Source organism: Athene cunicularia (assembly GCF_003259725.1).
Source record: "Athene cunicularia isolate RWA chromosome 2 unlocalized genomic scaffold, athCun1 chr2_part1, whole genome shotgun sequence".
Classification (NCBI taxonomy): domain Eukaryota; kingdom Metazoa; phylum Chordata; class Aves; order Strigiformes; family Strigidae; genus Athene; species Athene cunicularia.
In genome coordinates this window covers 53,917,161-53,929,688 of record NW_020799095.1, presented here as the reverse complement: position 1 = coordinate 53,929,688, position 12,528 = coordinate 53,917,161, and the positions used below count along the sequence as shown (strand labels likewise).

General features: G+C 37.9%; 1 protein-coding gene across 3 annotated transcripts in view; it reads right to left on the bottom strand.

The window, feature by feature from the left end:
• The window catches only part of DCDC2 (doublecortin domain containing 2), a 72,889-nt gene that overhangs the window by 44,108 nt on the left and 16,253 nt on the right, over positions 1-12,528 (bottom strand). For 2 of the 3 annotated variants that reach the window (XM_026843488.1, XM_026843489.1), the window contains exons 3-6: positions 11,121-11,135; positions 5,004-5,080; positions 4,748-4,879; positions 137-283 (exon numbers count right to left, since the gene is read on the bottom strand). In XM_026843488.1, coding sequence (XP_026699289.1) covers positions 137-283; positions 4,748-4,879; positions 5,004-5,080; positions 11,121-11,135 — 371 coding nt within the window. The remainder of the gene's footprint in view (positions 1-136; positions 284-4,747; positions 4,880-5,003; positions 5,081-11,120; positions 11,136-12,528) is intronic. The other variant, XM_026843490.1, reaches the window with a different exon arrangement.

The window sequence follows — 12,528 nt, the reverse complement described above, 5'->3', positions numbered from 1 at the left end:
CCTCCCTCCCTCCCTCTCTCCCTCCCTTCCCCCCCATTTTTGGAATGATGATTTTGCACTTTAGTAGTGGTACCTTGAAAAAAAAATTGACACATACAAGCACGTGAGAAGTGTATCACACAACTATAGAACTTACCCCTGTGGCCGCCTCACTGTAGATTTGCTAAACAACAGATCACCATACGGCAACTTTTTAAACTTTTCTCTACCCACTGCAACATAAATTTGCCCATTCTCCAAGTCAGACCCACTCTGAACAAGTTTTCCATCTAAAGTATAAAGTCTGAAAAATATGAAAATGCTTAATAAAATAAATGTTAAATTAGGTGTACTAAGATCACTGACAGCTACATTAATCTAAAATCGCTAAATCATGTTGAATTTCCAGATATGAAACCAAATAAAGTACAGTGGATGCCATACAGTTGCTACAAAAAAACCCAAAAGAAAAGACAGAGCAAAATAATTACCCAAATCACAGTTTACATAAAACTAACCAAGTATGAAGTGCTGTGACAATAAAATATTCTTATAATTTCTAATATGACATATATTGCTTTGTACGTAGAAGGTCCTTAATACCTTTCCTCTGATACCTTGGAAGGGTTCTATTCCATGAGTTTCTGACCCTTATACCAATTTCTACCTCCCATCTGTGCTCTGGGCACTATGCAGTAACCTCAGAATGGGGCATTCATGGCCTCACAACTGAAAACCCAGTACCTGTCCACCTAAAACCAAGGTGATAATATTGCACTTCTGTTGTTATAATGTGTAGATCAGAAGTTTGGCACATGGCTGTACCTGATGGGGTAAGGCTGGGAGTAGCAAGAAAAACAAGAAGCTGTGTATATTAGGCACCTACAATACCAATAATTAATATGTCTATTATGACAGGTAGATTTTTAACACAGTAATTTCTGTTTGTATGCTTTACTGAGAAGGAAGAAATGCATTAGGGACTGTGGGAATGGAGGGGTGGCAGTTAATGCATTATTTCTACACTATCTCAATTACTTCACTGTCAAGTTTGTGATTTTATTTAGAGATGCTCAAAACAACAAGGAAGGAGGAAACATTCAATAATAAATAAGCTTTTTCCTAAGAAGCATATACCAAAACTCGGCATTAAAAAGTCAACATTAACAGTTTTGCATTTAAATCTTAAATGCAGGAATGTTGAATGGTTATCTTGTCTTTCTAGAAGCCTTCTACAGAAGCTTCTATATGCATTATTCCTAAATTTCAACACAAGGCAAGGAGATATAAAATTATACATACACTTTTCAGAAAGAATTTCAAGAGTCTGCCTTGAGAGCACCCCTGACTTACGAAGTGCAAAAATTTTCAGTTTAATAGAGAAAAGCACAGTGGGCACAACCTTGAATAAACACAGAAGAAAAAAGATGTAGCTTATAGAACCAGGAACCACAGAATAGCTGAGGTTGGACACAATTTCTGGAGACTGCTCAGTCCAACCATCCCATGCAGAGCAAATGCAACTAGACTAGGTTGCTCTGGGCCATGTCCAGGTGTGTTTTGAATAACTGCAAAGATGGAGATTCCACAAGTGTTCTGGGCAACCTGTTCCTGTGTTTGGTGACCCTTACAGTAAAATATTTCTTTTTCTTCTGTTCAAGTGGAATTTCCTGATTTCAGTCTGTGCCCCTTGTTCTTGCCCTGTCACTGGGCACCACTGAGAAGAGCCTGGCTCCAACTTCTTCACTTGCTCCCACCAGATATTTATACACATTAACAATATCCCCCTGAGCTTTCTCTTCCTCAGGCTGCAGAGTCTCAGCTCTCCCAACTTCAAGCCCTTCATCTTTGTGGCCCTTTGCTGTGCTAGCTCCAATGTGTCCGTGTCTCTCTTGTAATTCCCCTCATGAAAGTACCTTGGTATTTTAGGTGTCTCCTGCCATGTAGAAGTACCTTGGTTTTCTATGTGCAAACACTGAAAGTTCTCAAAGGTGAAATTGCAGCTTTTTAAAATCTTGGTCACTTTGCTGCTTCTTTGAGAAGAGGTATGCTAACTCTGAAGCACCTCCTTTGAATTACTCATATTTACTTTTTAGTGCAAACATTTCACAGGCATGTCAGCAATTCAAAGAGCAATTTATGTTTCACTACCGTGTAGACAGCATCAATTACACACAAACAATGAAAATAAAACAAGCAATCTAAAACTAAGCAAGAAGTCTATTTCTGAATTATTCTCACTGTGTTTTGCTAGATTACATTTTGCTTTGAGGAACTTGGGGGGAAGCTGCAGATCAGTGTACCACAGTTTAAGAACTGTTTTATAGATTTGGATGGTGCTGCAGGTATATAGGGGTACATACAAAAATGACTGTGGGGTTTTGTTCCTAATCTTTCACTTTGCTTGTGTTTTAATGTTATATTTGATGCACAAAGGTTGGTTGCTTAATATAGCTCCAAAAAAATATTATGGATTATATGGCAACCTCTAGTTGTTTTTTTCACAAATCAATATCACAATAATTGAATCAAATATAACCAATCACTGAAGGTGAAAGTGAAATTAAAAATGCATTTTTTAGAAATGGAACTTCAAACAAATAAATAACTATTGGCTTAACAAGCATCACACAAATTTTTTGATGCTTATTTCTGAAGCCTTCTACCCACACACCTGCCCACAACCATTCACAGACCAGCTGGGTTCTCTCTGGCTAGTATTATGCAACAAACATGTCCTTGGAGTAACTTCTGGTCATGGGGGGATGACCTAGGGCTTGTCCTGTGGGATGTCAGTGGACCTCCATTTTCCCTCCTGAATCCAAGCCAAAACGTGGCAGCCAAAACAAAGCAAGCATACAGGCTGACAAAGGAGACAGCAAAGACACAATTTGTGGAATCAATATCCCCAAATTCCCAGTTGGCGATGCACCAGGCACCTGCCCATCAGGTTGCTGTACCCCATTCCCATGCACAATCTGGCAAGTAGAAAAGCTACTTTTTCATTGTCTCCTCTCTCATATTTCTTATTTATATCCCTATTCAGATGGGGATCATCAATATTTTTTTTTTAAAAAGCCATATGTGAAACTGCATAAGACTCGATATCTTTGTATGTCTTTTAATATCATGGAAAAGAGTAACTGCCATATACATAATGAAGGTTCTTGTAATTCCACTTATCCTTCTTTAAAGAGAAACTATATCTTCCCAGCATCAGTGGTCTTACAGGACCTCCCCTAATGCTAACATAGTTTCAGTAAACTCCAGCAATTAATGTGTAACTTATTAAAGAACAATGATCACTTTACTAACGTATTTAATATGTATTCCTAGCATTTTAAGGAAAAGAAAATGAAAACTGGGTTAATAGAAAACCAGAAAAAGGAAAACATTAAATAATTCAAAATGTCATGTACACTACCTTATTTTGTAAAGGATTAAAACTGAGCACTGAAAGGAACTTCTCAAATGCAACCCTAGCTATGTACAGAACAATTTATGCTTTCATGTACATCATTCAGTTTCACCAAGGAGTGACACCAAGTAATGAGAATAAAATGTGAAAGGTTTTTAAATTGCTAAACTGAGAGCAGAAAGAATTGGTATGTTGTAAAAGGCTGTTACTTTGCTTACTTCTGAGTTACACTAGCTGAGAGTCAGATCCAGAAAGCTGCAACATGTGTGTGGGTTTACATTTCTGCAAGTAAATGTGCTAAGTAGCCAGTTAATAGAAGAAAAAAAAAAAGCAGGGCCGAGATAAAAAATTAGATGAGAGCTAATAGCCAACAGATAGCATTACCTTAATCTTTTATCATCTGTATCTGCTCTGGGAAAGCAATCAGCACTGAAAGACTACCTTATCTTCACTGATTTCAGAAAGATTTTGCAAGCTTACCCTCAGACATTGCGTAAGCTTTGAAGAATGATTTTCCACAAAAGGCCCTTTCCCATCTGACCAACGGATTTCTGTAATGTGCTCTGCATGGGGCAACACTGGAATGTCAGTAATTTGCCTATGCACACCTTAGCAGCCCACTTACACCGCAATGTTTCTCATGGAAACTGCATATATCATTTTGCTCTAAAACTTGCAACAACTACCAATCCTATTTAGAGAGCTTATTTTACACTGTAAAAGCTGACACCTATCCAAGAGGTCATCTCCTGTTCCTGGGACACCACAACTCAGACCAGCTGAGATACTGGAATTGGCAAACCCCCAACTACAACTTTGGTCTTGGCTCTTACTAGGAGGCAGAGCTGGCTGAGTATAAAGCACATCCTAGTCATAGCACAGGTCTTCAAAAAACAAATAATCTAGAATAATTTCCTTGAAATTGTTTGCCCCAATGAATTTAAAGAACTATCAGAATTAAAAGGTACCATGGATTGCATCTATCATTGCACATTCCAAACATCTTCACCAACCGTACTGTGCCCATTTATTTTATTCAGACATGTAACTTATTTATTAATGCTAATATTGCATTATTATTATATTATTACATGACTGCTAACTATTTAATCAAGAACTAACAGTTGAAACAAACTGAGATTTTTCCTTTTTTTAAATAGCAGTTGAGATGAAACCTGAAGGTTCCTTGGAGTTAACGTATTTCCATTTTGTGGTTTTTTGATATATTTTAATTTTCTTACAGTGCAATTTCCCATGAAGGAGGAATGATCCATTTTATCTACCTACAGAGTTTTAAAAACATATCTACACATATCAAATGTATCTTGCAAATATTCAGCATCCTGATACCTGTGAACAGCTCCACTTCTGAGGGTAACTTTTCCTGTGACCATTTCAAGAATATGATCCCAGTGATTCAGTGTTTTCCTGGGAATAAGAAGGCGCACTATGGGGCTAATAAGGTCTCCATTAGCAATCAGGCTAAAATAGAGCACAGAAAAATAATTTGGAGGAGCATTTTAAACAAAACTCATCTGAAGTTAAGATACCACCACCCTACACCCCACCCCAAAATGGCAGTTCACTAACTGAAAATTCTACTTACAAAATAGTGTAGGGCTCCAGGAGTGGTTTTCGAAACCGTGCTGACACGGTGATTCTACTGTGAGTAACCGGCTTGACCTACAAGTACAAAAAGAATTAGAAATTATACATTGGGAAAGAATTTTCCCTGACCACCACCAGCAAGGGGGGCAGCGTATCTGCAGAAAGAAGTTCTTCTTTAAAACATGCACTTTATTTCATTCCATTCACCTCCTACAGAGCATATATAATTACTGCTGCAGGTTTATAAACATGTTGAATAACAACCACAGTATAGTATACTACAGTGCAGTGTGGCACAGCATATGGTTTCCACTGAGAGGTCAAAATTGTATGGACATCTTTGGTGACTTCTCAGCTGTTACTCCTAGAGACCCAAAGCAACACTCCCAAATGCTATTCTTGCTTTCTTAGTCTTTACTGCTCATAACCATGGCCCAGGCAATTAAACTATCTTCTCTTTTTAACAGTAAATGCCATCTCTAGGTCTCTCTGCTATTATGTAATAAGTACTTTTGCTCTTACAGAGGTCTTTACATACAAATCCATCAGTGATTTATAAAGGCTGCTGAATACTATGCTCATTTTAGGGCAATGACTCACAGTGAGGTGAACTTCAGATTTTTGGCTCTCAGAATAAAACATGCTACTTAACTATTAATTAATCTCTGTACTTTTTTGAACAGACACTACATTGAGATCAATCACGTGGCTCAACGTTACTGCCATTATACTGAACAGAAAGTTATGGAATACAGAAAGCTAGGATTCCCTACTGCATTTTTAAACACTTTTTCTAAATAATAATAAAAAAAAAAAAAAAAGAGGTAAACACAAACTTCAAAATTTTTAGGAAAAATTTTTAATCCTCAAAATAAGGTGTCAAACCCAAGCAAACATTCAAAAGACACAGTACATGTCTTAAAAAGTGGGCTACATTTCTAAAAAAGACCAAAAAAGCTTAAAGGATTAAATAGGCAGCATGCACAGAGACATGCTTTCCAATAGATGTACAAAGTTTATTTAAACAGGCAAGGTTCCAGTCACTATGTAAAACAGTCTAATTATGTGATGTGTTGCAGCTTTATAGCATTCTGTGCTGACTTAACCAAAACTTCCCATTTAATTTTAATTATGAAAAATTGTTTGGGCTCCAGTGCTTTAAGTTTTTGCTTCGATTTTCACACAAATTCATTCAGTACTGGCAGGACTCCTTTCCAGATCTTTCTCTTGTATGTACTGAAAAAAGCAAGAGAGGTGCTTAACCTCTAGATATTAAAACTGGATAAAAATTACTATTAAAATAATCAAATCTGACTTCCCACATAACCCAAAGAACCTCACACAGCAAACTCTGCACCAAGTACATAAATTCTGGAGCTAAGATAGCTCTCTCAGGGAAAAAGCAATCAAGAAAACAAAACCAAAACTGGTATTCCCTGATGTACAAGCCTTCAGGTGAAAGACAGAAACAAGTAAATCTGATTAAGAAAATCTGTTGTCAATAGCTGGTAAAAGAGAAGCGTATCTATTCTGAATTCAACTCACTTCAGCTTCTCCTCTTTCTCAAAAGCGCTAGCGAGCAGTGTAACCCTCCCAATCTTCCATTTTCAGAGAGACTCAGGAGACACAAAAGCCTACACTGCTCAGGGGTAGAGGAAGGCAGAACTAGCCTTTGCACAGCAAAGTGACTAAACAGAAGCAAGCAACAGCAGTAGCAGGGGCACAGAGATCTGAGGCTCAGTGCAAAGCAATTATTTTGGCCAGAGACTTCTACAAGAGGAGAGACAACAAGAAAGGGGTTACTGCCGCATTGTGTCAGCAGTGCTTGTGGACCAGACTAGGAAGCAGGCTTCTAGAATGGCTGGAGATCTTCCCTTTACACAAGCAATTTACTAGGGAATATATCTACTCCTAAAATCTATTTTGTAGTTACATGTTTGTCTTGGCCTCATACAATGAGAAATTTTGTACTGGACTGTATATAAGCTACGCCTTAACAGACTTGCTGTTAATTCCAGCCTGCTCTGAATCAGGTGGAAGATTCACACCTACTACTACAGGCTTGGAAAGAGACTAAGGGTTGTTATAACAGCTCATTAGGGGAGGCAAAAAATTTTTTGGAGACTGCCAAATAATTTAGGAACTCAGCCATTCTTGCAGAAACATTTAAAGCTTATTTTTCAGAGCATAACTGGTACTTTATGTCATCAAAATTTGAGATAAAAATTTAATGAGCCTCTAGGAAGAAAAAGAAAACACACCTTAAACTGCAACATCTGAAAATATTTCTATTGCTGCCGACAGCCATTATTGGTTATTTGCCCAATCTAAGCTATCTAATAGAGAGCTTCATAATAGAGAAAAAATAAGATAACTCTCTAAAGAGTATGCTACTGAAGGCTGAGGTAATACTGAATTACTTCCATAGCATCAGGTCCTACTATTTAGGCTCTAAACACAAGGTGCATCCAAAGCAGGGATGACTTACCTTTGGCTGCCCCTTTCTGCATAGCTGCTAGGTTGTCAGGCTAATCCCTGATATAGTATTCAGTGTATAACTAGTAAAGCTTTATATTGCTTTTTCTAAAAGTTGATCCCTCATCCATTTCTGATGCTTACTTATGCTGTTGAGACCTATGCTCAAGCTCTTACACACTCCAAACAGTCCATCAAACTAAGTTCCCTGATCCAGTCTGCAACACTCAGGTTTCAATGATCCACACTTTACTGGAATGTCCTGGTTTCAGATAGGACAGAGTTAATTTTTTTCCTAGTAGCTGGTACAGTGCTGTATTTTGGATTTATAATAATGTTGATAACACACTAATGTTTTAGTTGTTGCTAAGTAGTGCTTATCCTAAATCACAGGTTTTTCAGTTTCCCATGCTCTGCCAGTGAGGAGGTACACAAGAAGCTGGGAGGGAGCACGGCCAGTGCAGCTGACCCAAACTATCCAAAGGAATATTCCATGGCTATAGCGCATCATGCTCAGGATATAAACTTGGGGGAGTGGGCTGGCAGGTGCTGATCACTGCTCAGGAACTGGCTGGGCATTGGTCAGCAGGTGGTAAGCAACTGCACTGTGCATCACTTGTCTGTCTTGGGTTTTATTTCTCTCTCTTTTTCTTATCTTCCTTTTCATTACAATTATTATTACTATTATTAATTTTATTATATTTTATTTTCTTTCAATTATTAAGCTGTTCTTATCTCAACCCACAAGATTTACTTGTTTTTTCTCATTCCCCTCCCCACCCCACCAGGTGCAGGTGAGGAGTGAGCGAATGTCTGCATGGTGCTTAGTTGCCAGCTGGGGTTAAACCACAACATGGAACTAGTTAGAAAGCATTTGTTAAGCATAAAGGAGCCCTTTAGGATAGTCCCAGGTGTGCCCAATTATTTAGGTGCTCCTGCAAGCTCATGAAACCATTAATTTTGATGTAGGCTCCTCAGAAGGCCATTATGTTCTTGCATGCAGCCCAATCACTGGGCCCCTGAGAAAACAAGCAACCTGACAGATGTTAAGAGCTCATTTATTATTCAAAGGATTGTATTTCTGCCAATAATAGATACTGTGGCATCAGCTTGCAAGTCTGTGTTTTGGGTTACTCTCTTAAAGAGTCGTCAACATTTCTGGCAGCCTTCTGTGGCCTAACAAGTCAGCCCTGTTGTGAAACAAGCAAACTGCAGGGTACTGTAAGATAGGACCAGCCTGAGCAGAGACTTAATATTTGTCTTTTCTACCTAAACATGATCTAAACGAGAGCAAAATACAACCTTGTGTTGTTTTGCTAAGTGTGTTTAAATCAAATATACTTCCTATATTAAAAGGTGTAAAGAATACCTTAGTGCAATATTACACTTGCTAACGTAATACCACAAAAGTCAGTGCATGGAAACGCTAAGATGACTATGACATTATTAAAACACTCATAAGTATTTAGTGCATAGACAAGACCTCAGTTTCTGGGAGCTTGGAACAGAGTAGCCCAAACTAAATCAAGCAGGTGCTGGACCATGGTGGTACAGAATTCTTTGAATAATCTTTGGCCACATCCAACATGAACAGCGAGGACAAGGACACTGCATCTTTTCTTGGGGTCCACATGCTCTTGGGCAGATGCTTAGGCCACTGTTATTTGTCTGGAAAAGGAGAGATAACTAGTGTCTTTGGGACTGTTTGCCTCCTGAAGGCACATTTTACACCTGATCTGCTTCAGGGGCCAAAAGAAAGATAAACTCTTTATATTCATCCAGGACACAGGGACACTCTGACACTGCAAATGAGAGGAAAGAAGAAAATAATTATATAAAGTATAAGAAAATTTAAAAAGAAAAAGAGAGGGAAGTGCCTGCAGAGGGGTGCTGCAAATGATCTGTGTACAACACCTTTAATTTTGAAGCTGGCAAGGATGCAGACATGTGAGCAACTACAATATAGTATAACACAGTATTCCACAATGCAAAAGAGATAACTTACAGATGCCCAATGTACGTTCTGGCTAGAGCATAGTATATCAAGCTCTCCAAGTAAAACAGCACAAAAACTCAGCACGAGCAACCTTCAACTGCTCTGAAACCACCTTTTTAAAAACAGTTTGGCTAGATCTATACCGCACTGTGATTATACAATATTATATATTACACAAACAACCCCCAAAAAACCCCCAACAAGCCAAACAAAAAAACCTTCACCCTATACACCATTCTTCTCATTAACCTGTCCTGTTGTGTTGGGGTTTTTTTTGGCACAGTCTTCAAGCTACTACCTCACAGAGTTTGGAACTTCTGTCTGACCAGTGTTAAACTATTTACAGTTATGAAAAGCAAGCCACATAATTTCAGTACACAGAAGTATACATTAATAAAAGACCAAGTGCTCAGCCACTGTAAATCAATCTAGTTCCTTTGAAGCATATAGAGTTATGACAAACCACCATAGCGGAAGACCTAATCCAGGATTTAATTAAAGAATACATGGTACTATTTCTATTTTGTTTGTAGGAGGTACCACAGTGCTGCAGTGTCTGGAATAGCCTGACCCCTCTGGCACTGCAGTTACATATTAACAACGATGTGGTCTTGGGTGAAAGTTTGTGCTTACATTAAGAGATGAGCATCACTAGCCCCGTAAACCCTTTATTTTCTTTTCATTTCACCAGTCACATTCTCAGCTGATGTAGATCAGCACTTTCCCATTTACGTCAGCAATTGTAAGCAGATTTACATTAATCAGTGGTCTGGCCTCATTATGATTTTATCTTTAGATTTTGTACATTTTCAGTTTGCTTAAAAAGACCCCTTCATGGGCAGCTTCCATATCCTACTGACAAATGTTGCCAACATTTCATAATTTATGATGAGATACTCATCTGAGGTATTACACAAGAACATACAACAGCAACGCAAAGCATTTAGGGGAGGAAGGAGAAAGCATTATTCAGTTAAAACACATAGGGAACTTTAAGTAAGCTGAAGGCAAATCAATCAGATGAGAATTTGCAAGGCAACAAGAGTTAAACACTGCTGGAAATACACCGTGGGATTACAGACATTCAAAACCACCATATTTTTTACCTTTCTATTCTACAAAGAATTTGTTATTTCCCACAGTGCCTCTTACACCAACAGCAGTGTGAATCTTTCTTGCTTCAGAGAGGCATTACCACCTGTGAAATAACTTTGCAATGCACCTTGTAGAGTCCAGGAAAAACAAAGCAGCTAAACTCAACACAGCCTAGGTTCTGGGAGTGGGGATCAATCTGCAGCATTTGAGATCTCTGTAAACACTCAAATTTCAGATTAATTCTACAGAGAGTCTCAGAGCCCAGCTTTCACCTTCAGTCATAATTCACTGTGCTTGAATTTGTGTTGCTGAATGTTAGCTGCAGCCAAGTGCCTCCTAACATTCCTTCGAAATTAAAAATATGCAGATCAGAATCTAACTGAAACCAGGTAAAAAAAAATCACACCCTCACAGCTGCTTTATAACAGCATTTTATAGATTTTTCCCATATACTAAAAAATATACTAAATGTTCATAAAATTTAACAAAACACAGACAAAACACTTGGCAAACATAAAACACATTGCATAATCTACGTTAGGTACTTACATCTTCCACTGTAGACTGTTGGCAAAAGAAAATAAAACAAAATGATCAGCAGCCAAACCATTACCTCAGGTATACTATTATATGTACATATATGAAAAACAGTTTTTGTAAGAAAACCATTTTGATTAGTGTGTGCATACATATATACAACAATTTAATATAATTTTCATACAAAAATTTCTATTTTCTAACTGAAAACATGTTGCTCCTTTTTAGAACGCTACAGATGGGCTTGGTCATGCAATGCTTCTAACTCAAGGAAGTGTTAGAGTGGGAAGAGAACATTACAGATATGGCATTACAGGGAAACCATCATCGAGAACAGCTATTCACACAAGGACTCTGAGCAACCTGCACGTTGGTTTGAAATATACAAATAAAAAAAGAATAGTTTTCAATTCTTTCTTCAGAAATGTGTTAACCAGTAAAAGGTAAAAGACATGATCCCTAAAATGAAGATGTAGCAAAATGATGCGTATTGGTGTGAACGTATTTGCTGATCCTCATGAATAAAATTTTTGCTTCTGTGAATGCTACATTACACTTTTCACACTTATTATTCAAACATAGATTGGAAAGTGCGACAAATGCAGAAAACTACCCAACCTCCATTGGCTACCTCATACTTGCAAGAGGTACGTGACACTTCAGAGAACTGATCCTTGTATATCAGAGCTGTATACCATGCTGCATATTTTGTTTCTAAAAAGGTGACTTGTAAGCACTTGATAATAGTTTCAAATGAAAACATGCCATTCTTAGCTTTTCTTTTCCCTTCAATGTATATTAAATAATTAGAGACATGCTAAATACAGAGGTCTGGAAGCACTTTCACAGGCTGCCATGAAGACACAGGCTAATTATCTATAGCTAAGCAATGGGATGACTATCTGATTTATTTCCTTTTCTTACCAGAAGCATCCCCCATCAAACGGAGCAACTGAACAACTGCAAGATTTACAGGTTTACACATATTTATAAAGCCATACTGGACAGTAGGAAAACAACAGTCAAAAAACGTAACCTCCCTGAACGAGATCTCTGTGCTGGTTTGAGGTTTAAGAGCTGGTCTTCCTTATTGCTGTATTAATATGGTCTTGTGTGCTATGAACATCACACTCATTACTTACATCACTTTATAACTAAGCTTTTGAAGTTTTAAATATTTCAACACAATGTCACATTCCAAATTTATCAGCTAATGCAATGAGCCATAGCTTTGCCAGTTTGTTACAATGGCCTACTCATTAATCAATGTGCCCAGGAAAATTAAGAACAAATATTTGCATTCCCCTAGGGTAAAACTGGGGTCAAAAGAACCAAAACCCCATTTATACACATACACACCACCCCCTGTGATGTGAAAGCAAGGAATGTACAAGGTTCAGTGATCAAAAGCAAATTAGAA